Source organism: Hypomesus nipponensis, chromosome 18, assembly GCF_054491055.1.
Source record: "Hypomesus nipponensis isolate SF chromosome 18, ASM5449105v1, whole genome shotgun sequence".
NCBI lineage: Eukaryota > Metazoa > Chordata > Actinopteri > Osmeriformes > Osmeridae > Hypomesus > Hypomesus nipponensis.
In genome coordinates, this window is record NC_140378.1 from 8875941 (window position 1) to 8901666 (window position 25726).

The 25726-nt window shown below is 41.7% G+C and overlaps 3 protein-coding genes across 4 annotated transcripts; 1 reads left to right on the plus strand and 2 right to left on the minus strand.

Annotated features, from left to right (window-relative positions):
• Window positions 1-36: 36 nt before the first annotated feature.
• On the minus strand, window positions 37-4717 carry coq10a (coenzyme Q10A). Its single transcript, XM_084680326.1, has 6 exons — window positions 4447-4717; window positions 3467-3642; window positions 2787-2936; window positions 2518-2710; window positions 2309-2410; window positions 37-2133 (listed from the first exon to the last, which is right to left on the minus strand). The coding sequence occupies exons 2-6, from the start codon at window positions 3601-3603 to the stop codon at window positions 1966-1968; spliced, it is 750 nt and encodes a 249-aa protein (XP_084536452.1). The 5' UTR covers window positions 3604-3642; window positions 4447-4717; the 3' UTR covers window positions 37-1965.
• On the plus strand, window positions 3853-21251 carry ankrd52a (ankyrin repeat domain 52a). Its single transcript, XM_084680320.1, is given in 29 exon segments — window positions 3853-4531; window positions 5326-5409; window positions 5639-5717; window positions 5912-5982; window positions 6153-6353; window positions 6539-6626; window positions 6734-6876; window positions 7221-7433; window positions 7675-7753; window positions 7836-7950; window positions 8061-8143; window positions 8257-8374; window positions 8518-8586; window positions 8696-8836; window positions 8930-8992; window positions 9086-9197; window positions 9300-9371; window positions 9464-9665; window positions 9804-9891; window positions 9996-10113; window positions 10288-10507; window positions 11446-11533; window positions 11621-11704; window positions 11903-12048; window positions 12142-12224; window positions 12339-12421; window positions 12603-12694; window positions 12808-12887; window positions 12890-21251. Coding segments are annotated over 29 exon segments (3231 nt in total). The 5' UTR covers window positions 3853-4504; the 3' UTR covers window positions 13079-21251.
• slc39a5 (solute carrier family 39 member 5) lies at window positions 21243-25528 on the minus strand. Of its 2 annotated transcripts, none has more exons than XM_084680322.1 (12): window positions 25135-25528; window positions 24806-24986; window positions 24425-24660; window positions 24136-24301; window positions 23705-23882; window positions 23424-23593; window positions 23141-23260; window positions 22996-23062; window positions 22715-22870; window positions 22519-22599; window positions 22229-22407; window positions 21243-21949 (listed from the first exon to the last, which is right to left on the minus strand). In XM_084680322.1, coding segments are annotated over exons 1-12 (1686 nt in total). In that variant the 5' UTR covers window positions 25137-25528; the 3' UTR covers window positions 21243-21799. The 2 variants fall into 2 exon arrangements, with proteins under 2 accessions (XP_084536448.1, XP_084536447.1); XM_084680321.1 differs by having other exon boundaries at window positions 24136-24304.
• Between the last annotated feature and the right edge of the window lie 198 nt (window positions 25529-25726).

A 25726-nucleotide genomic window follows, 5' to 3' on the forward strand; every position in this document is an offset into this window, starting at 1 on the left:
GTGTACATAGCTAGTGATTGAGACTTGAAACTAGAATTTCAGAGACATATGCATTTAATACAATAGGATCGGTTGAACAGTGTGAACTCAAATGGATACAGAAAAAGCAATATGACCAGCAATGATTATATGAAGTGATGACATATTTTATAATGGTAAATCATATCTAAAAAAATCTTTCCCATGCACATTTCAAACAACTCTCATTTGTGCTGAAAACCTTACTGAAGAAAATACTCAGCATGCCAAACTCATACATTAAATGGATAAACTATATAGCACCCACCTGTTAACTATATAGCACTACATAGCACCCTCACTTTCAGGTATATAAGCTTTTGAAATTTTACATTGAGCCAAGAGTCTTGACTTTCAATTTCAGGAATTATTTATAGCAAATTTGGAAATGGGCATCTACATCATTTTGTAAAATATTACATTACAAGCTTAAGCACAAAGGTAGCCCAAGGGGACTTTGCATTTCCTTTGCTCATTTGGCCAAAACATCCTTAAATAATAGCCTTATGAGAATCTTTCTAGTTGTAGTTTTAATTTTTTTTGTAAAGTAGTATCACAGAATAAAGCAAAGATGCTTCTCTAAATATTGGGGCAGCATATCAATATTTCAGTAATAAAGGGACAATAACAAAATGTTTGAACCTGATTGCTTACAGTTTCCTACATTGGCCCCTGAGCCTGTAAGCCATCACCACTGTAAAGGGAAAACATAATCACTGAAAAAAATAATGTGCCTTTTTCAGCCCTTTGTGTAATAATAACCTATTTTAAATTATGCCAATGAACATTCCAATAACATATAGGCACACCCAGTACTATGCAAAAAAGAGTTACTAAATTCCTGGTTATCTTTATACTTACCTATAATCAAGTATCTTGATAATAAATACAGTAAAATGTACCAGATTCATTTGACCTTGTAAGGCAATGCCTAAGTCTTGGGATTAACTTCCAAAACTACAACTTTCACAGCATGACATTATATCAAAGCTCTATCATTATGTCTATATTTACACTTCAAGTCAAATGTGAATCAAAACTTTTAAGTAAAAATAATGTACTTAAATAACATTATGCTGCACAGAGCAAAGGGGAAGAAACCATCTACTTTATTATGCCATAATTTAACTTAATAACCTATAATAAAAGCACTTTGTTAAAGCCATGCTGTGAAACAAAAATATATATGTTTTAAAATATTTCAACTTTGAAATCAAAAATCTATCTACCTGTGGGCAAATAAAATCCAAATGACATGAAATGCTCTTTCCTGACACGATTAGCTATGGCCAATATTGATGTGAACTGTAGACATTTTGGACAACGATAATTCAACTACTTTTCAGTCCAGTAAAGCTCTGCCAGTTGTTTTCTCTCCCACACACACACACACACACACACACACACACACACACACACACACACACACACACACACACACACACACACACACACACACACACACACACACACACACACACACACACACACACACACACACACACACACACACACACACACACACACCAACAGTATGCCACATAACAGAAAAGGTCTGTCAAAAAGTATGTGATTGTTCCCTCCTTTGTCACAACATCGCCCAGCAAACATGTAATCAAAAAGTAAATTCAGTCCATTTTGTGTTGTGGCAATTTATGGATTTTTCTGTTTTGTTTACATGAACAAAGCTTTTGACTATTGTGCAAGTAACAATGCAAAGGGACTGAGCCCATGTGAGGAGGTAGATGGCAGGTGTACATAAGATTGATTAACTACTTTTTGCGTGAAATAGACTGATGCCCACCAAGGTTGGTCCTAAGTGTTAATGTTTGGAAGCTCTTGAAGAAGCTGAGTGGGGATGGAGACTTGTGGTAGCGGTGTCAAGGGGACGACTTCCCAGTGAAGAGGGGAGTAAGGCAGGCAGAGGCACAGAGCAGGTGTTGGACCTCACGTCTGGTGGACCTCATGGAACATCAGCTCCCTCGGGATGCGAGTCTCTGGGCCATACATCTTGCAGGCTCGCCGCTCGAAGGCAGCAACGTTCTGTTTCACCACCTCATCGAAAAACACTGTTGCTAACTGGGAGTGTAGCAAGGAGCGGAACTCAAATGAGATCTGTGGAAGAAGAAAAAAGGTCAAATATACTGCTGAACAAGAGCATGAGAACATAGTCTCTATACATATGGCAAAGGACAAATAAAGAGAGAGTTCTGGAAACAGATAGGGGCGGAAATTAAGATAAGCCCCATGAGTTTCTTTAACAACATGCAAAGATTTGTTGAATACTCACTGAAAAGTCTACAGTGCAGGTGCGAGGGTAACCAGGAATGCCAGGACTGAAGCGCCAAATTGTCTCCAAATGGTTGAAAAGCTTTCCATCTGTACAGACCGCCTGACAACACAGCAAAACAAGAAGAACAAACTGTTATTTTTGTATTACTAAACAAACAAAAAGAAGACAGCATATTCCAAGACAGGGAACTATGTGTGAGGACTTACTTTGACCAGGTGAGGACGAACATTAGTGATCATGGATGTGTAACGCTCCACAACTGGTGGGAAGCCCACCTCCAAGTGAGCTTTGGCGTGACCTGCCCTTTTCATGATGGTCTGGGACTTCTTACACCAGGGGACAAAGTGCTTGTAGTCATCCACATTGGCCACCACCTCATACATCTCCAGCATGGAGAACCTATAAAGCAGCAAAACTTGATAAGGAAAGAAAAAATCCAATAACTTCATCTCGACCGTCTTGTGAATATAATCACCCAATTATCCTGCGCTCTGAGTACTCTTTCCGCTTATTGGTGAAGCTGATGAAGCTTCTTTTGGGGGGAACTGATGCCATCGTGTCCCAGTCTTGGAAGCAGAGTGCTCGGGGAGTCCTGGACATTAGAATGCCACATGACGACAGGTGCCTGACAGTGAGTGGAAGAGTAAAATATGTTCTGGATCAATATTTCACATGAAGCCCCCACAGTATTCCAGTGTCTCTGTCAATTCTGTCAGGATAGAAAGAAATTACTGGCATGTGGGCAAATGTCCATGTTAACGGCATGCTGGTCTTTTCTGAGTTAGGGATACCACATGAATGGAACAAGGTAATGTGACACCCACTCAAACTTTTGTTTGCATCACTCAGATGTGTGTTTTAAAAGTAGGCCTATGGAGCCTGCAATGACATACTGCCATCCAAAAAGGGTCGTCAAAATAACTTCGATACCGGTTTTAAGTATGTCTAGCTCAACGTTCAAATTGTCCACAGCATTACAAACTGCCATATACCTTATTTTTTTATATAAGGTTATTATAATATTGGTGGAATGAGCCTCGTGTAAGTTTATGCCAATGTTTTCAACTGTCATAACCAGCCCAGACCTGGCACCTTAACCATGGGACTGGCATATGCGCTGCACCTTTGTGGAAGGTTTTGCAGGGTTGGTCTTACCTGATGTTTTGTTTCATTCGTTCTCTTGATCCCGCGGTATGACATGTCCTGCCCGAGCCCACAGTGGCAATCTCTAGAAATTCGCTGAATGTTCGGACACCCATGGGCATTCGTCGGGCACTTGCTGAGGCTGCCATGGAGCCCGTTCGGTACTCTCAGTCAAAACCACTTTGTTCCTGGTGGACAAACGCAAACTAGTCTATGCTTTCAGGTGCCAATTCTAACGTACAAGACTATAACCCTGTTTAGTAGGTTTCTGGATTTGTTTACGTTGGAGTCGATTTTGCCAAGTGGCGTCGTATCTAGACCAAGAAGGTTATATGGATCTAGACACGACCCCAAAGGCCGCATTTTTCTTCCATAGAAACGTTCATGAAGTCATGTGGTTTTATTCCAGTTGCATGATCAGTGTCATAAGGTTACTAAGAATACCCAGAATTTAGTTTTGAGTTTCTGAAACGCAAGAACTCTCCTTTTAAATTACGACCTTCTCGGCTGTTGCTAAAATAATACCGGTGTCGGGGGACATAGTGTTCTTCATTTCTTCCTTGCTTGTGTTATATATTAGGATATCCCTGATTAGAGGGTTGCTGCCACCATCTGTACTGGAGGACTAGTATAGCTACCGGTGTTCTTTAGCTAAAATGTAAAAAACAAAACTAGCTGCATTTTTCCGAGATTTTATCAGTATTTGTCACAGAAATTATATATATGCCACCTGTACTTCGTCCGTTAACGAATGAAACATATAGTTTATATTCTAAAAACACTGCGACTTCCTGCTATTTCTGAAGGTACCATAGCGTGGCGCAATTTGAAAGAAGAGAAGAGGCCGCCACGCCTGTAGGCGGATACCAGCCAAGTCGCAGGAACAAACATCTGTCATTGATTGGATACGGACAAAAACAACAACACACTGACTTTCAATCCGCATCCTAAAATAGCTATGGGGTTGGTTTAAAAAGAACAGCCTAGCGTACCGCAATAACTCGCAGTTTTATCCTAATGAGGGAGCTCCGTCCTGGCTGAGTTTGGGAGATGGGAGTACTTAACATTGCAGACCAGGTGGGTAACGTTAGCACAAGCTAGCTAGCTAGGTAGCCTATCATATAGTTGGATAGATAGATAGCTAGCATGCGAAGGGTTCAGACTACGTATGCAACGGATAACGATCGATCTATTTATATGTATTTCAACATGGATAGATCCGTGCAGAATGTGTCAATGCGGCCTTTTTTGCGATCTTCCTCTGGCGTTGCCAAGCGACTCGTGACGCTTTGGGAACGCCTTGCGGACAGAGGGCCCACCTAACCTGGCTAACCAAGTACCTACCTCCAACCAGGCATAACTGTCGTGTGCTTAAGCTAATGCCTGACTAGTCATGTCTCCGACTGAATATTTATTCAATACCTTACAAGGAATTCCACATCCCTTTGTAATACTAAACTCCCCACTGTAATGTGTTATAATGCTTTACAATTCAAACAAGTCTGGGCCTTCGTGTACAACGCTAGTCGTAACGCTAACTTGTGTTAGCTATAGCTAGCTAGTTGCCTGAATAGCTAGCCAAGAAAGCGAGTGGATAAGCTATCAACTAATCCAGAAACAAATATATTACTATACATTATTGGATTAAACAATGCAAATTCCAGAATGCGTTGTGTGTCTCGAAAGCTACGCGTGCCGCCCATTTTAACTAGTTTGTGCTGGCGAACTATAAACCAGATAGTGGCTAGGCTAGCTAGCTTTAATGTAAGGTAGAGGCCTACCTAATTAGATACCTAGCTAGCTACGCTAATGGCTCGTCTGCTTTCAGTATGTACAAGGCAAGGCACCTACATTATTATTATTTTTTTTAGCCTCCTCTGGTACAGGCTATCTTCAATAGGAATGCTGATGAAGTTCAATCCCTATTGCACAAAAAAGAGGATGTCAATGCACTGGTAGGTACAATTTACTATTTTTGAATAAGCATTGGCGTTGGGAAGGATTAGAAAATCGAAATCGTGCATCATCCTATGCAATCTGTGTGTGCTATCTTCTGGTTTTAGCCAACAATATATTATTTGAATAGAAAATAATGTATTTTGAGACAATAACATATTGGAATACAATGAAATTTAACTTGAGTGTTTTGTGCACATTGCACTTGTTAAATTTGTTGTGCCACAGGACCAAGAGCGGCGTACGCCGCTTCATGCTGCTGCCTGTATGGGTGATGTTCATATAATGGACGTCCTCATCGAATCAGGTAATGTGAGCTACATACACATCCTTAAATAGATTTTCTTTGTTGGTAGGAAGTGTTATGGGCATAGCCTACACACAGTCGAAGTAGTCATGTTCCCATTATCATCATATTTGGGCAGTGAACACTGCAGATATGACATTCCCCCATATTGTCTTCCAGTATCCAGTATAATTTAACTGTTCTCTTTCTCAAAGGTGCCAGTGTTAACGCAAAGGACCATATCTGGTTAACTCCATTGCACAGGGCAGCTGCCTCCCGGAATGAAGTAAGAAAATATTTGTTATTCATTTTGATTTTGATAATTTATAGGTCTCTCAAGCATTTGTAAATGACTGCACAGTATTGATGGAAATCAATCTGTCCGTAAAAAATGAAAGTGTATGGTAATAGTCTAGGGTTCGGGTGATTCAAGTTGATTTGATTTTGTGATCCCAGAGGGCAGTGGGGCTACTGCTGCGACGGGGAGCCGATGCAAATGCTCGAGACAAGTTCTGGCAGACACCTCTGCACGTGGCAGCTGCCAACCGTGCCACGCGCTGCGCAGAAACTCTCTTACCCCAGTTGAGCAACCTGAACATGGCAGATCGCACTGGCAGAACTGCCCTGCATCATGCTGCCCAGAGCGGGTTCCAGGAGGTGAGCGAGGGGATGAGTGAAGGGATGAAGACGGTTATGATAATGTGTGCTTGGTTTCAACAATGAAGACATTTGTTAACCTATATAGAGTTTGGTTGATAATGGCAAAAACGTTGGGATTATACAAATATGGCTGTTGTGCATTATTAGTCAATTCCTTAAATTACAAATGTGTATATTCCTAGATGGTGAAGTTGCTGCTGAATAAAGGGGCCAATCTTAGTGCCATTGATAAGAAAGAGAGGCAGCCTATCCACTGGGCGGCCTACTTAGGTAGGTGGCTGCACAATTAATACTATACTGAACAACCTGACCTCTCTAGACTAAACTTCATCAACATAGTTTTTTCTTGGTTAATTTACCCTTGTCTCTTTTTATAGGGCATCTGGAGGTGTTGAAACTGCTGGTGTCACGTAGTGCAGACAAGAGTTGTAAGGACAAGCAAGGCTACAGTCCCCTCCACGCGGCTGCTGCCAGTGGTCACATTGACATCGTTAAGTACCTGCTGAGGCTTGGAGTAGAGGTGAGTGGCATTAGTAAGATTTGTTTATTGAATTGACACCTCAAAGAATGTGTGCCACTTCCGGCTGTTTTCTTTCTCAAATGGGCTGTGTTGTTTCTTGACTACATCAGTCAGAATTGACATTTTATTAGTACATTCATGTATTAATGTATACATCAGACAGAAACATTATAATACATTAGTTGTACATATACTCATGAAATAAGGTTTTTGTCTTACGTTTACATTTATTTAGTTAGCAGATGCTTTTATCCAAAGCGACTTCCAAGAGAGAGTTTTACAAAGTGCATAGGTCTTCATCCCTAACCATTCTTTTTCGTTTACTTCTGTGATTTCTTTTTTAGATCGATGAGCCAAATGCCTTTGGGAACACAGCGCTCCATGTGGCGTGTTACACTGGTCAGGAGGCAGTGGCCAATGAGCTGGTGAACCATGGTGCCAATGTCAACCAGCCCAACAGAAGCGGATACACCCCTCTGCACCTGGCGGCCGTGTCCACCAACGGGGCGCTCTGCCTGGAACTGCTGGTCAACAACGGGGCTGATGTCAACATGCAGGTCTGGACTGAACTCATTTCATGGTCTCATTGTAGGGTAGTATTGTTAGCTTAGTTCTTGTCCCAGCTCTTTGACCGTGTTTTCCAAGGCCTCCATCATTATTTCAAGTTAAGAAGCATTTTCTTGTAGAATAATTAAATGTTTGCGGGGGGAATGTCCCTGTACTTACTGTAAGTTGCTCTGGATAAGAGCATTTGCTAAATAACTAAATCTAAATGTTTGCATATATCCTCCCTTGCAGAGCAGAGAGGGAAAGAGCCCTCTGCACATGGCTGCCATTCACGGACGCTTCACCCGCTCGCAGATTCTCATCCAAAACGGTAGCCAAGGCATCATTTGACTGAGATGTGCACTGCATATCTTGGTTCCTAGGTGGACTGACTCTCTCTGATGTTCTCTCAGGTGGGGAGATTGACTGTGTGGATAAGTATGGCAATACCCCCCTCCATGTTGCTGCTAAGTATGGCCATGAGCTGCTGATTAGCACTCTGATGACCAATGGGGCAGACACGGCCAGGTGAGGAGAATTACATAACCTGCTGACAAAGTTTGTGTTTTTGAAGGTTTTGCTGCATAAATAAATAAAGGGACAGTTCAAGTGTAAGTAATGTATTGTGATGTTTCCAGACGAGGGATCCATGGGATGTTCCCCTTGCACTTAGCTGTGCTCTACGGGTTTTCAGACTGTTGTCGCAAGTTACTCTCCTCAGGTATGCAGCTTACTGCAGTGCCACTGCAGTGCCACTCCTGCAAAGTTTTCCAAAGAAGTTATTTATCTAAGATAGAACCTGATCAATCTTTTTGTTGTCTGGTTTCTGTTTAGGTCAGCTATATAGTATTGTTTCATCCATGAGTAAGGAGCATGTCCTATCAGCTGGGTTTGACATAAACACACCTGACAACTTAGGACGAACCTGTCTCCACGCTGCTGCCTCTGGAGGGTGAGGTGTACACAGACTCACATCCCTCAACTAGACTGGCCCTGTCACAGCTTCTGATGACCAACATACCCTTGAGGTTTATAGCCTGCTCGTTCCAGTGCCCTTTTCATAATAGTGACCCTCTGCTCTCCTCCCTCCCACAGAAATGTTGAATGTTTGAACTTGCTCTTAAGTAGTGGTACCGACTTGAATAAGAGGGACAAAATGGGAAGGTGAGTTCTTACTACCCTAAATATCAAAGACTCGAAACTCAGATGTGTAATATAATTAGATAATAAGGGACGGTATTTGATGGTGAAATGTGCTGACGATGTCTCGCAGAACCCCGTTGCACTATGCGGCTGCCAATGGGAGGTACCAGTGCACTGTGACCCTGGTGAGCGCTGGCGCTGAGGTCAACGAGCCTGACCGGACAGGCTGCACCCCCCTGCACTACTCTGCTGCCTCCCAGGCTTTCAGCAGGTAGGAACTCCCTCCCTCACTCTTTCACTCACTCGATAACTTAGACTCCCAATTCATGTATGAATGATGGATGCATATCGTCCAATTGGACAGAGTGGACAGACATTTTTCTGGAAGCCATCAGAATGAAGAGGATGGGACAAAGGAGTCTTACTTGTGAGTTTGTCCCCCCGACAATGACCTTCGTGCACCCTTTACGACCCATCTATGTACATTGTCTTTGATCATCTATCTCAACCTTTCTTACAGTTGTTTGGAGCATTTGCTGGACAATGGCGCAGACCCTTCCATGGTCAACTCTAAAGGCTACAGCGCTGTTCACTATGCAGCTTTCCATGGCAACAAGCAGAACTTGGAACTGGTGAGTTAGAATGCCATATGTCGTACACACCTGAACACACCGTTGATTAAACAACACTTAAACAAGCTGTTGATATTTGACTGATGTAGTCTTGTCTTGCAGCTCCTGGAGATGTCCTTTAATGCACTGGGAGACATAGAGAGCAGTATCCCAGTGAGTCCGCTGCATCTAGCTGTAAGTGCACTGTCCTCTAATCTCTTCCTCTATCTTCTAGGATGTAATCCATTTTTTTTCTCTCCATCCACTGAGTGTTCCTCCGCTTGCAGGCTGACCGGGGCCACTGGCAGGCGCTGCGTGTTCTGACGGAGACTGCGGCATACGTGGATGTGCAGGATGGGGCGGGCCGCTCTGTGCTCTACCTGGCTGCCCAGAGAGGCTACGTCCGCTGTGTAGAGGTCCTGCTCGTCCAGGGGGCTTCATGCCTCCTCAACGACAACAAACGCATGTGGACCCCTCTGCATGTTGCAGGTACTGTATTGCTACAGGTTTTACCCTGAGGGGTTCCAGACTCATCCACATGTAAAGCACCCGGTTCCATGTGTAACAATGTAGTAAAAATGCCAAGAAAATGTGATGCTTATTTTTGTATTTGTTGTTCCCTACCAGCCGCCAATGGTCACGCAGACTGCCTGCTGATGATGATTGAAAATGGGGAGGAGGCTGATCTGACCAATGTCATGGACACACAGGGGCAGTGAGTGGCCCACCAGTGTGCTTTGTTGTCTCATCAGTTCAAAGTAGAATCTTAACACAACCAAGTGAACAAATGGACAATTGTTATGTTCTCCTGCCTCTCAGGACCCCTCTGATGCTGGCTGTGCTGGGAGGCCATGCTGACTGCGTCCAACTGCTGCTGGAGAAGGGGGCCTGGCCTGACGCCAGGGACAAGCGGGGAAGCACAGCCCTGCACAGAGGAGTGAGTCGTCCTCCACAGCAGCCTGTTTGACAGGCTCAGCTGGAGCCAGCAGACTTGATAATGATCCCAGATGGGGGGGACAGACATACATTTAGAGGCTATGATTCTAATTTGAAAGCGTTACTTTCATAGCCCTACTTCAGAAGGCCTATTAACATCTCCTGTGCTCTACAGGCCGTGTTGGGTCGTGAAGACTGTGTGACAGCCCTACTGGACCATAAGGCGTCTGTGCTGTGTCGGGACGCCCAGGGCCGCACGCCTCTGCATTACGCAGCATCCCATGGCTACACAGACATACTCAGTGGTCTGCTGCAGGCTGCCATGACCTCTGACCCCCTGGACTCTCTGATGGACCACCATGAGTACACACCATTACACTGGGCTGCGTTCAGAGGTCAGAATGCTTTACCTTCGTGAATGTGATCGAATGTGTCATTATTATTTTATGTTTTCAAATTAGGGCTGCAACTAACGATTATTTTAATAATCGATTAATCTGTCTTCTTTTTTTTCGATTAATTGATGAATCGGATAAAAAAACAAAAAAGCATGAATTTTCAACCCTTTACTCAGAAACAGAACTGACAGTGCAAAAAATCTTCAGAATGTGCACAAGCAGGCACACAATTTTGAAAAAGTTATTAATATTAGCGTGGATTTAATGCTATTTTCCAACATCAGCAATTTATTTGAGTTTTGTTTGAAACTTTATTGAAAATTGAAAGGTTGTGGAAGTAGGCCATATTTTATTAGAATATGGTGTATATTTAAGACACAATTTTGAAAAAAGTTCAGATTTGCGAGGATTGAGATTTTTTTTTAAGATAAGTGATTTTGTATCATTTTATTTGAAAATTTGGTTGTGGAAGTATACCAGACATTAAGATACTCTGGTGTCTGTTCGAGGTTTTATATTCCCAAAAATATTATAAAAGTCTATTCTTTTTTCAAAATGGTATGGGTTGTTTTCACCCGGTCCCTAACGCGATGCTGCAAAGTAACGTCTTCCTCAGTCAAATAACACACAGTTTCGATGTATTTAGTGTCAAATCCTCCCACACCTTGGATGACTTGGGTCGTACTGATTCGTACTGATTGACTCAACAACGTCTCTCCAATGGCCTTTCCTCTACCTCTGCTCCGCGCTCAGCTAAACTTTTATTTTTCATCCTAAAACATCTTTGCGACATATTGAGTGGTGTAATAATCACGCCACACAACGAATCTATATTGAAATTTGTTGCCAATTCTTTTAATGATCAATTTTAATCTATTTAATCGATTCGTTGTCGCAGCCCTTATTAAAATATGTATATTCTGTGTCCCTGTCAGGGCATGAAGACTGTTTGGAAGTTTTACTTGAGCATAAATCCAGCACTCACAATGAGGGAAATTCTTTCACCCCACTGCACTGTTCTCTGTAAGTAGAATCTTTCCATCAGCTCTACTTAAATGGTGCATGACCCAGCATTATGTACATTATTCTAACAATAACCTTCCATTGCAGTATGAATGGCCACAGTGGTGCTGCAGAGATGCTGTTAGAATCTGCTGGCGTTCACATGATCAACACCAGAGATTCGAAAGGAAGGTGGGTGTCGACGACAAGGGCTCATAGTCATTGGCACCTCCCCAAGACCTGCTTTTATAACATTATCAACGTTTCATAACGCCAGATTAAATGTTTATGAGAATCAGATCTTAAGTCTTGAAATAGTGCAGTTCCCCCAATAACATCCAGATCCATCCAGATTTGCATTAATGAGGGCATCTTTCCTTGTACCTGCAGGACTCCGCTCCATGCTGCGGCGTTTGCTGAGGATGTGGCGGGGCTACAGCTGGTTCTTCGCCACGGAGCAGAGATCAACGCCGTGGACCAAAGTGGTCGCTCCGCTCTGATGGTTGCCTCTGACAAGGGACAGAGTGGCACTGTGGGTAAGAGCAGGAACCGTATGGTACGCTGTGGTGACAGTCCTGGTGGTGTTAACATGAGTCAGGCAGTGATGTATGTATGTGTGTGTTGTGTAGCGATCCTCTTGCACAGAGCCAAGGCTGACCTGACACTGCTGGATGACAACAGGAACACTGCCCTGCACCTGGCCTGCAGCAAGGTGAGCACAGACATCTATAGGAACTAGAAGAAAACATTTCCGGTAGCTACAGTTACAGGTGTCTGTTCATTGTTTCGTTGGCGGATTTGTAATTGTGGAGTATTGCTCTCTCAGGCTCATGAGATGTGTGCCTTGCTCATCCTGGGGGAGATCCACAACCCCACTCTCATAAACGCCACCAACAGTGCACTGCAAATGTGAGTTTATAAAATGATCTCTTCTATTCACATACCATAACAGGCTTGAGGCTGGACTTCCCTTGGTGTGTTAGGATGATGATGATGATGATGATGATGATGACGACGATGATAGTAGTTGCAGGCCCCTGCTGGCAGTTGTGATGCTCATTCCTGTGTGTCTCTCTGTGTACCGCTGCAGGCCCCTCCACCTGGCAGCTCGTAACGGCCTGGCCACAGTGGTGCAGGCTCTGCTGAGCCGAGGAGCCACAGTGCTGGCTGTGGATGAGGAGGGTGAGGCAGAATTCCACCCCCACACATGGCCAATGTCGTTTTGTAGTCTATCGTGCGATAAAGTCTGTCACAGACATGATGTCTTATGGTGTGTGTGTGTGTTTGTCGCCCAGGACACACCCCAGCCCTGGCTTGTGCCCCCAACAAAGACGTGGCTGACTGCCTGGCTCTCATCCTCTCCACCATGAAGCCTTTCCCCCACGGGACTCTTCTTCCTGCCCCTGCTCCTCTTCCTCCGTCTCCTCATCCCCTGGTCTCAACTTGCTGAAGCACTGCGGCATCACCGCTGCCTGCGCACCCCTGCCGAACGGCGGCCTTCACCACGGTTACGTCAAAGACCTCCACAGCACCACGGTGGGCCTGGATGGGTGTCTGTCTGAATGAGGCTGATCCTCAGTCAGTTGTCGTACCAACACCACCACCAAGGGGAGAAACTGGAGTGTGTCCCTGCACCCATCCACGTGCGTGCGTGTGTGTGTGTGTGTATGCGTGTGATAGAGAGACTGTGTAGACTTGGTTTGAGGTGCAGTCAAACTTATATGCAATTAGAACCCAAACCTCCACCTCCCTGTAGTGCTGGGCACTGACTTAGACTGAGCTCTCTAGAAGGTCACCATTCGTCCAAAATGGACACTAGCAATCTGGACATCCTAAATCATTAATCCCTTTAATTAAAGTCAGCACAAATTTATATCTGACACCTGAAATGAAAGAGAACTGTGTGTGCACATAGATCTCTCTTCTTTCTCCATATCATTCAGTATTTGGCATCATATCATGGACTAGTACAACTTGTGGTGGCCTTGTAGAGTAATGCACAGCCTTCCCAAATGAAAGATTAAACAGGTGGTGGTAGCAAAGCATCATTTATGAAGGAACCATACAAGGGAAACATCCGAGTCTTGTTTAAGAGTGCACTGCTAGTGTACTAATACAATCTTTTTTTTTTTTTTTTATGGTTACAAGATGTACTTCTGTAGTATACTTTAAAATTAAGACCTAAAATTATTTGGCATAAATTCTCCTGCTGAGAATTTTGTAACACTGCGTTGACAAATATATCAGCACGCCTCTTTACAAAAGAGAGCCCTGTTTGGATTTGCATCAGTTTGTTCCAAATGCTGACATTATTGTTTAAAAAGCAAATTTGTTTTGTTTAAGCTAGGATGTTGCTAGGCATATAAGTTATTACCAAAGTTAATCAACACTACTATGGCTGAAAATTATTTATTAGAGATGTACTGAGTCAGACAATAGATCTTGATATAGGCTACCTCTTAAACTCATTTAGCAGCTGCTTTTACCTTCATCCGGGACCTCGAACCCTCTCTCTCTCTCTCTCGTAGAATGGGGGGGGGGGGGATTGTAGGCTACTGACTGACTGAACGAGGCCTTGCTCATTACTAGATGAAGGCTTAATGAGTGATATTGGCCCACCACACCTTATATCATTTCATTTCGAATCTGAGCACATGACTGCACAGCCAATGATCCAACATTGACAGCAATGATCGAAGTCATCAGAAAAATATGCTCGGCAGTGCTCGGATTAGTGACCTTTGTATCTTAAGAAACTGATTCACTTGATTTGATGCCTAAATCTGGTTCTTTGTGCTACTGAATGGCACTAGCATTTGACCTGAGGCTCTTGATAAGTATTGTAAAGACATGGCATTCACATTTCCCCCTCCATCATACTGATTTTACTTTGACAAGTTTGGTATGCAGCTCTTGTAGATTCTGGTAGTCAGAGAATGCTCTTCCATTTTGTTCATGTACTTTTTAAGCAATAGGTTATTTGCTTTCTGGCCTTTTTGATCGTTATTGAATAGACAATCACTGTCACAAGGGCTTTTGTTTCCCTGGAATTGTTTTTGATGTTCACTTTATTTAAAAAAAAAATATGAAAAAAAGAGAAAAAGATCTCAGACTATAGACAAATGGTTAAACTTGTATGCAGGTCCTTTTTTTGTTGGCATTTTTCTGTCAGTACTAGCAAACATGCACTGGTCCGCCTTGATGGCATCTCATGAAATGCCTTTGGAACCATGCCTTCCGTGAATAGGCCTACATCATTACAGTACAAATGCTTGATATGAGAGTATGTCAAGTCCAAGGATTGTTCTCTTTTTGTTTGAGCAGAGTAGCAAGGAACCACTTGATTCTGTAAAGTAGCCCTCCCTCCAGTAGAGGTCAGTAACGTGGCGTTCAGACCACCATCTGGTGAGAGAAGAACTCCCTTTTTAACATATTCCTCAATCATCCTCCTCCTTCTGAATCCCGTAGGTGCATCATAGGAGTCTGTTGGAAAGAACCAATGATCTTCTCTTCCTATTAGTTTAGAGAAGATCTTGTGAGTAAAGTATAAGGAATCTGAGAGACCTTTTAAGGTTGCAACGTCATGTGTCAGGCAACATGAATTAATTGGGGAAACTTGGAATTTAGACAGGGAACCATGGTGACATTGTCATGACCAGGACATACCATTTAGATGATCAGGAATAGCAGAAGCCCAAATATGTTACAATTGGTATTCCTTTTGTTGAGCATTTCTGTGTGGTACTAAGTGAATATGATCGTGTTGGACCACTAGATACTTTCACTTGACTTAATCAACTGTATTCCATCGGACTATGGCAATGTTATACCAATTCAGGACGATACATTTCGTAATTATATAGAATGGCACAATTGTGTTGATGTTTTAGGTTTATTTGGCTTTAGAATGACTGATAAGATGACCTCGGTTGTCCAATACCACAGTCATAATTCTATTGATCTCCATATTTCACTGAAATGGACAAAAAGTATTTTACCCCTAGCCCATGTTCAGTCACAGGAACAAAGTGGTTTGTGTTGTCACTATATTGTGTAAAGGGATAAATATGTAATGATATGGTCTCAGGAGCTGTTGATCCAGTAAACTTACAGGTATCTCATTAATTTAAACAAATACCATAAACACTCTTCACTGGTATTCATCTTAAACAGTTCCATAAGGCACTTACAAAGTCCAACACACCATGCAGCACAATTTCCCTGTGCATGTATGTGTATGTATACAGCCTGTGTTTACATGTTTTTTGCTGCCTAATTTTAAGACAAATATACAAAAAATTGTTTAACGGAGGATCCAGGTGCCGTTTCCATAACCCAGATTCATTCTGAAGGTGTCCCTCAATTAGACAGGAGATGGAGCCATTTCCTCTGGACCTGCCATGTTATCTTGAGCCACAGGGTTTTTGTGTGCATAGGGTTTGTCATTTCTAGATGGAAAGCTCATTTGAATGGACCTGGGATGGAGATTTTTGGTGTAAACGAAAATAGGAAATGTATCATATGTATGATGTCTGGAAAAGGAAGCAATGAAAATTCACTTGTAGCAATAGAGGTGTGTGTGTGTGTGTGTGTGTGTGTGTGTGTGTGTGTGTGTGTGTGTGTGTGTGTGTGTGTGTGTGTGTGTGTGTGTGTGTGTGTGTGTGTGTGTGTGTGTGTGTGTGTGTGTGTGTGTGTGTGTGTGTGTGTGTGTGTGTGTGTGTGTGTGCAGCACAAATATTGCACTGCCATTGATTTCGGCTAATTCACTAAATCATAGCATAGTTGCCAATAGAAAACATATGCAGGTTAAATATATGAATCTTAGGTTACAGTAATGGCCTATTGCCAAAACATGGACAAATCCTTAGTAAAGCAGCAATGGAATATGCATTTGTTCAAGCAGTTTACAGACTGATATTAAAACTGAGCCATGAATTTACTGACTAAAGTGAATGTAGGTTAGTATTAGAGCAGAGCTATATGCTTTCTCCTGGCATTGAACTATTGCTCTTCAACTGTCTTGCTTTGAAATTTCACAAGTAGCATGAAATGGCTTTTATTTTTATTTTTTTCAAATCATAATAGAATTAGTCTTCCTGCAGTGGGGATTTGGGTAGTTAACAATGTACAAATGTATAGGATAATTCTCATTCACCCCCCCCCCCCCCCCAATAGCTTAACAGTCAATTAAGCATTATATATTTGTAGCTAGTTGTTTAGTCTTTGGTGTCATAACTAAATTAATAACTGTTTGTGTAAAAGGTAACAAGTCAGGAGGTTATTGGATTTAACGCTCATTTCATCAATACTATTGAGATTGCCTTATAGTGCTTTGTAATGAAAATAGGATCACAGTAGATTACATCACATGGACAGCCTATTTGACTAAATGCACCTACAGTACATCCATTAGTGCCATAGAAACCTTTGTTTGCCTTTACAACATGAATCATAGTAACATAATGGTCAGAAACACATTTGGAACCTGCCAGGACTAGTTTAATTTTTTATTTTGTCTTGAGCCTATTAGATGTTTGGAGCTGCATGTCTGGTTTTCACTAGTTAGGCTATGGTAGTGCAAGGTGGGACTGTAAAGCAATCAAGGAGGGTCGCATGAATTAGTAAATGGATGCAATTGTTTTGTGAAAGTATATGTTAGGGACGTGTATTTGTAGTCGGACAGTGCTGGAGGGAGGGGGGAAAAAAGTCTTGCTTCATGGTGTGAGCAAAACAATTCTATTGATTGTATGTTTGTACAGAGGTTTGTAATTGGTGTAGTTGGTTTTGTAGGCGAAATCATGGTGAATGACATAGATTTGCCTCATTTGAAGACTCTTCTTACTTGAAATAACGTTCCTATAAGGCAAATTGAATTTAAATTGATTTCATCCACTGTTAAGCCTTTTGCCTTAAAATGCTTAAAAGTAAACGATGTCTCGCTGTACGTAATAAGTTGCATCACCTCAAGAGTTAGGCCTTCATGTTGGGTTGCTCAAATCTTGGCTAATTTGGCTCTTAAAGACATCATCTAGTGTCCTAAAGCACACAAATCAATGTAGGTAGCACAAAGCGCAAGGTTGCCATGGTGCAGAGATTGTTTTGGGAGGTTAGGATTTTGCCATATTTGCCACTGTGAATGAGTGATTGAGATTTCAGTGATTATCAATCAAGGCTGGCTTGTCTATATAATATACCAAACCAAATAACATTGTTGATAGCACTGTACCTCATAATGACCGCAGAGAAAGAAAAGGGTCTTTTATCAAACTGTCAGTGGAGTAATAGCTCTGCCTAAACGAGACTAAACCTACCTAGCTAGAAGTGTTCAAAGTGTCAGATGTCTAACTTATTATGTAGCCTAATATTTACCATGGGCAACAGAAATGCACCTTGTACTTTCATTGGACCTGCAATTTTACCTCATTTACAGTGATATTGACAATGTTAGCATACAATATATGAGAATGTTACTGTAGCAGTGGTCCTGTGTGATTTTGCTGAAGCCAGTAGTTTAGATCTCTGTTGTAGTGTGTGTCTATGATTGGACCCTACATGAGCATGATAGTGCAGTGCTATACAGGTACTAGTCAATTATCCTATTTCAATACCCAAAAGCATAATGACATGGTCTGAATAATACAGTTTAGTGTTTTTCCTGACCACACATCAGTCATTAAAACATTACAATCCCCTTGTGGGAGTGTAGGGGAAGTGCTAAGAAGTAGCATAATTGGGCCTCCAGAAGTCAGTGAAAGTGGTGGTATTTTGACTTCCTCACTAATGTGAGTTTGTCCCTCCCACCCCCCACCCCATCTCACAGAGCTGTGTGGAAACCAGCTCAACGGTGGCATGGTGCCTTCTATTTGTTACTACCGTAAGGTATGGTCTTCCATTTGTACTTTCCGGAAGCCTTATAAACTATAGCGCGCAAGAATATATAAGATCATCCCTCTGAACAAAATCCTCTGTACCCTACATGATGTGATTGAGTAACACCTTGTCTAGTTTTAGGTGACGCGTGAGTGTTATTTCCTGAGTCAGAGTTGTGATGTGACTTGACTGGACCTTACTGAGCATTAGCCAATCTGCTGTTGGAGACACCTACATTGGAGGGGTGGGCTGATATCTGAAAGCACAAATCCAAAGATGGCACCTCCTGGCCAAAATGGCTTCCCCAGATCCATGGAATCCAAAGCCAAGGAAGTTTAGATATGTGAGCAAAGCATCAAAGCATGAGGAGTTGAATTGTCAGTAACACAGTACTGTAGGGTCACACATATTTCAGCATATCAATTCAGATTGTTCTTCTCAACTCTTTTCTATTCATAAATGACTAGTAATTGTACAGTGCAGTCCAAGTAGTGAAATCATAGGTACGATCAGCATAGTGATAATGATTATCTGTTGGTTGTGACTGTGTTGCAGATTGATTGTGGAGAATGTTTTGTGTTTTTAGGCTAGATATACTGATTAAAAAAGATTCTGTATTAGGTGTGTGCAGTGTTAACAGTGTTATCATACTATCTATAGAAGCAATGTAACATGTTGTCTTATAATGGCATTAAGGCATGAATCATCCCCATGGGCTGACCTTTTGAAATGGACATAATATATAAGTGCAATAACCTCTCTTATCTATGTTTCATTAGGTAAACTATATGCCCTCTTCTTCACCTGAAGATGTAATCTCATACTAAACATCTCCCTATTCCCAAGATCAAAACGGCAATAGCTAAGGGATGAGATTACAGGGGATGAGGTCCCAATACACATTTAGTAGATAAAATTGCATTGAAAGGCTAGTATCTGTGGATTGGGGTCAAATATCACTGAGTGGCAGCAGCCATTAGAGGCATGGTTTGTGTGTTTGATGATGGATCCAAACGGACGGATGCTTTGACATTTTTGTCCCATTGTTAACTTAGTGGCACTATAAATGTTTATCCTTAATTGAAACTTGCTGTTAACAATCCCCTTTGAACTGGACTGATACACACATTGGTCTGCTATTGGTCATCCTATTTCCAGCAGACTAAACTGATAAGGATTACAGATGAATACCGCCTATGTCATGATGGTTGTCTTATCTGTGTAAATACTATAGAGCCCTCCTCAAGGGGGACTTTGAGTCAGGGCATGTGATCAGTTACAATCTATTTTTTCACAATGCACCTTGAATAGAAAAGGAACAGAAAAAAGAATTATTTGGCGTGTCCAAACATTCCAAAACATATTTCATCTAGATCTTTGGGATAATAACTATTGCTAGTGAGTGTACTGTCCTTTTAATGCTTGGCATATATGAATGTGTGCCAAAGACAGGGTTCCCTATTTCACTTGATTACCTCATTTACACATCTGCAAATTATATTCTACTGTGTGTGGAGGAGACAATGCGATCACCAGCATGGTCTCAACCTGAGATGACAACCGGACCAATGATATAACTCCTTTTAGAAATCAGAAAATGGAAATATAGATTCTTCAAATTCATATAGTGCTAATGAAAATATTAGTTTTTAATGATAATGTTTGGATTTCATGCTGTTTTCATCAGTAGCATTTCTCCTACCTCCTTGTTTTGCAGCTTTGTGTGTTGAATTAGTTAGTTTGTGTGTTTCCACTTGTTTGACAGAAAACAAATATAGCCTATACATTATGGGATTAGAGTTTATCATGAACAATGATAATTATACATAATGAAGTGTGCTTGACTGTACTGTACGTAAATGTGTCTAATTGACGTGAAATTATTTATGAAAAGCATTTATACAACAAAATACCACTGGAATGTGAAGCCAGACTCTGTTCTATGATGAGCGTCTCTCCCCTTTAACATTTGATGCATGGCCAAAACCATATTTGTCCTCCTTATTTAACATTGCCCATCCCTTTTAGACTTCTTTCGCATAACCAATATTCCTTGTTGTGCCCTAAAGAATATCTCAAAAGTTTACAGCTTCATAGAATATGGGTGTTTGTTGGGTTAGTTCTTGCATACAGCTAGTGTACATCAACACCTGTGTTAAGGTCTAGCCTAGGATTTGAGCTGGTTTTGAGGTGTGTTATGGACATGATATTAGGGTGAATAGTATCCCCTAAAACCATATGCCTTCAAAATCATCACTCCAAAACACATTTTTATAACAATGTTTCCCAACTGCCCGTATAATTCCTGCTTTAATTCTTACATTTCTATGGATTTGGGCATGGTGAAAGGTTTGCGGTGTCCGACCAGACAACCCCCAACCCATCCTCAGCCTGGTTCCAAATGCATATATTCTCTTCATCTTATTACCGATGACCCTATATCAATGTCAACCATAGTTTTATAGTTAGTTCACTAAGGCACACTTCTGTAGGCAGGCTATCCCATTCCCAGACAAGGACAGGAACAGTCTACCCTATGGCTTCCACCCACTCTTCGCCTAAACCTCAAGCCATTCATTACTTTGTTTGACAATGCAATCCTGAAAGCACTTTGCCTTGTTATTCCTTTGTGTGAACATGTGAATGATAATTTGTTACAAAATGCTACAGATATGTGTATGATCATTCACAGTTTTGGAAAAACCTGCATCTGTCTTTCTGACATTAAAAGAAGAAAAAAAGAATTTAATGACTTAATGACATTAAACCTAATTCTATTTTATACAATGTTTGCTGCAGCCAATTGGTCTTGTCTTTCAGTATTGTGGCTTAGGGTTGTTTGTGTTCAATAAAGTGCTATTGCTAAGTATTCATGAGTGACTTATTACCATCATATTGAACCACACTTTTTTTTTTACTACATTTACATTGCAAAGAGTCTGAGATACTGAGACTGAGATAATAAAATGGGAGTCACAAGGGAACCTTTACTAGAATATTGTACATGATACTGAAATAAAGTTATTTCCATTGACATACATTTTAAATTATAAAAATTGTTCATCTAATTTGATGGTTGTAAAAATGTGTGTATAAACACTAAAAAGGAGGTGTCTGAGTTGGAGTGCATTTACGAAAAGACTAAATACATCAGATGTCCAAAGGATGTGATCTTGTCAGGTAGGTTCATCCATGTTCACACAGCCTTGCAGAGCTCTAAAAAGCTGTTTGCAGACTGACGCCATCACAATTCTTTTGTTTGTAGCCTTAAGTTCGAAGGACTGTCACAACCATTATCTCACGTTGCAGTCTATCAGATCAAACATCATGAATACTGGCTGTTTACACCTGTTAAGTTAAATATGTTGATCTTGTCTTCTGATTTTTAAGCTGATTCACTCAAATATCTCCATTGATTCAGCCCTCTCCCAGGTTGACTGCAATATTATCTTCAAATAAAGCTATGCAGAGCATGACGGAGCCCCCAGTCAGCAGACCAAGGTTCTGCAGTAGAAAGCGAGTCAGGGGACCCATCTGACCCGGATCACCATGGAGCATCTCTGGCATCTATTGAGCACAGGGGACAGAATGTCACAGATCTTGTCAAATTTCCCATTATAAACCTACACTAGCAATAAGTGAGTTTGTGACTTTACCATTTACATGTAGACATTTAGCAGACGCTCTTATCCAACTTCCAGGGACATTCCCCCAATGCAAGTATGGGTGCCTTGCCCAAGGACACAACGTCAATTTGCACAAACGCTCGAACCGGCAACCTTTTGATTAATAGCCCGATTCCCTAACCGCTCAGCCATCTGACCCCCCCCATTTGTCTGTAGTTACCATGTCAACGAGGGCCACATAGAGGAAGACTCCAGCAGTGAAGGTTAGGACCCAGGGAGAGCTGTGGCCCAGAAGAGTGCCTGTCAGCAGGCCAACAAAGCCCAGCAGTGCCGATAAGAAACTGAAGAGAGCAAGCCTGCGTACAGGCCATCCCGCTCCTAGCAAAACAGCCAGGTCACCTGCGAGGCAGTCCAGACATGTTTTACTTTTGTTTTAAAACACAATACATTAGTTCATTTTTGGTCAGTCAAAGGACACTACAACAATTTAGTTGTAGTGTCATTGTATACCTAGCTCGTGAGGAAGCTCATGGCAGAACACAGCAATGGTGGTGCTCAGACCTCCAGTTAGACTATGAGAGAAAGCTGCACCTGAGAAACAGTGGACAGAGGTCATTTTTGCTCTTTTATAAATCCGTAGCAATGAAGGTACATTTTCCAGCAAAGGTTTATTGTATTAATGTCCTAATGTTGACCGTCTGAATACCAATTGCCAATCCATCAGTAAGGTTGTGAATCCCATCTCCCATCACCACCATCCACACCAAGCTTCCTATCCCAGCATGCTCCTGGTCAGGCAGGCTGTGTGAGTGGCCATGATGACTGTACTCAGAAGGTTGAGTTTGCTCTGGGACACTGAGACCTGAAGAGCACAATAGAGTATGGGAAGTGAATATGCTGAGGGATGAGAGGTCAGAGAGAAAAGGTCAATTGATTTTAAAATATGACAAAGTTATTCAAATCCATTTAACTAGTACATTGACTCACTATTCAGGGGACTAAGCTCCCTCTCTGGATCAATATCGATGTTCCCCTTCCTTTTTTTACTGGATATCTGATGAGACATCACACATGAGAGACAGGTACATCTTGAAAGCTATGTATGGATTATCATGTCACTCATTCCACTGACCTTGTAGTGGTTCAGTAGTCCCAGAATGCTTTCAATAATGAAGAGGAGGTAGAGTCCTCCCAACACGCTCAGGCCCTTCAGTATGGGGTCCCGCTCATCAGAATGGGGTGTTGTATTGGCCTAACGAGCAAACAACCTACAGTCATGCAAAATGCTCACTCTGTATTCATAGCAGAGGTATTTACATATTGTGGCTCTGTCTATAATCAACACCAAATATTTGATCAATTGCAGTTCCTTCTGACTGGACAGACATCTGACAGCACAGTTTGCTGGTACTCACATGAGGCAGGAGATGCAGCAGGGCATCCCCACACAGTGTCCCCACAGCCATAGCAGCCATTGGGCAAAGAAGGGTGCGTAGATGGGAGGGAGGCAGAAGGGGCACCAGGCTTAATGCCAGGAAAGATGGGATACTGATCAGAACCAGAGCCAAGGAGCTCCAACCCAGAGCTGCAGTGTAGAGACAGAGAAGAGACAAATATATTTTATTATAGAAAACATTTGCAGACATTGGTTGCCTTCTTTTCTGTTTAAATTGAGGTTGTGATTCTATGAATTTACCTTTGAGAAATGTCACATTACTGTCTGTCTGGGTTCCATTGGTGTCCAAGTGGTGTATACAAACTCTGCTGTCTATCTGGTACAGAAGGGCTGGGCATAGGAAGCTGAAGTGTGCAGGGGTGATGTGGGATGCCCTCCCCAGACCAAAATTCCACAAAAGCTGAGTGACATTCAGACACTATCATAGGAAAAGGGTGAGGGTAAGATTTAGAGGAGATGCATTTTATAAAACTTGTACTGTATATTGCATGGTGATTAGTTGTGAGTCTTAAGATTTGGGTTTGTTATTCATTAACAGAGATAAAAAAAACATATGCGTGACTCATTGAACTAAGTGTGAACTTTAAACAGTTTTATTGAGTAATGAGACAATGGTAATGTGATAACTTTTGGAAAATGTTGACACTGAGCTGTTGGTAGTTACTACTCACATTTCCATGGAAGTGTGTCTGGGTAGAGTGATTAGACACCAGTGATTCAAGCTGTTCATTTCTTGTGGTAGATGCAGGGTTTGAGTGTGACCATGGATCTTCCATCACTCTGCCAGAGGTGGTACTCTCTTTAGATCCATCAAGATCCAGTCTCCCAGACAGTGGACTACTTTACAGGGAGATGAGGTGGTTGGTAAGATCAAATAAGATGAGATTACACTTTTTATAGGAGCATTTTGTATGTACATGCTCCTTATGAAATGTATTGGTACAAATATAACTTTCTTACCTGGGTATGTTTGCGAATGGAAATGACAAATTCGAGATTGGGATGTTGCGACCCTGGTTGAGGCTGTGTGAGTGAGGCTGAGAGGAGTCTAATGTATTTTGCTTCAGTCCATGGTGGCTGATCTCCAAAACACTGACCTCCCCTAGCCCAAGGCTGCCAAGTAACTTCTGCAGCCCTCCATATGATAGAGTTCCATTCTCTCCATACTGCTTGAACAATCGATGCAAGTAGTAGCCCTAGATAACAGAGAAAAACATTTATAATAAAAACATGTATAATCATTGTTGTTGTGCATTATTTAAGGTTTAACTTAGTTCATTTGAAATATTGTTAAGCATTAAATTGACGGGAAATATGTTATATTCCACACAATGTTCATACCTGTTCCTCAAAAGCTGCTTGAAAATGTTCAGAACTTGTCACCTCGTGTTGGCTTCCATTTAAATTATTTTCCACGATATTATTCTGTGGTTGTATATCCATGACATGACTGATTTCCTCTGCTTCAACCTCAAGCAATGCCACACAGGTGTACATTGCAATAGTCAGCATAAAGCAGATCCTTGAGAGGGAAAACAATAAAATCAATAAAATGCACATTTGGTGAACAACAGTGCAGGTCGAAAAAGCAATTGAAATAGCATGTCAAATATCTGATTTTACACAAGACATTCTGTTAAATAAATATGGCCTATTTTTAAATTGCTCACATAATCCAAAGCTTGGAAAACAATTCAGTATTGTCCAGGGAAGAGCTGTCGGTGTGTGTAGCCTACTTGCTTTGAGATTGTAAGACTGAAGGTTGAAGAGCTTTAAAGAAACCCGATAAGAACGTTGATCAATCGATTTTTGTTGTTGTTGCTGATTTTGCACTGATGTTGCATGTTAGTATGCTTACTACAAAAGTTTTCAAGTTATTTCAAGGGGAAACGCGTAAAAATTTATGTTAACTTAACGTTAATTGTCAGTAGGCAATTTATAGTCACGGTCTCCCACGAGTGTGTGTGTTTGTGTTTGCTCTACTTGCTTGCTTGTTCACGCACGTGTGTATTTTCGGAGCGCTTGTGTGCGCGCGCCTGAGCGAATGACTGAATTCTCACATTTAAATTAAGATGCCCTGTCATATTTCATTTATTTGCTGTCTGCCATAAATTTACCAGAATAATAATAATTTCCTTTTTTAGCGATACATTATTTTAGTATTGGAGTTAATCGGTACTCTTTGCCAAGCCACAATGTACCGGCCTGCCAGTCATAGTCAGTCATACGAGAGCTGACATGCTTACGTCGACATTACCTTGT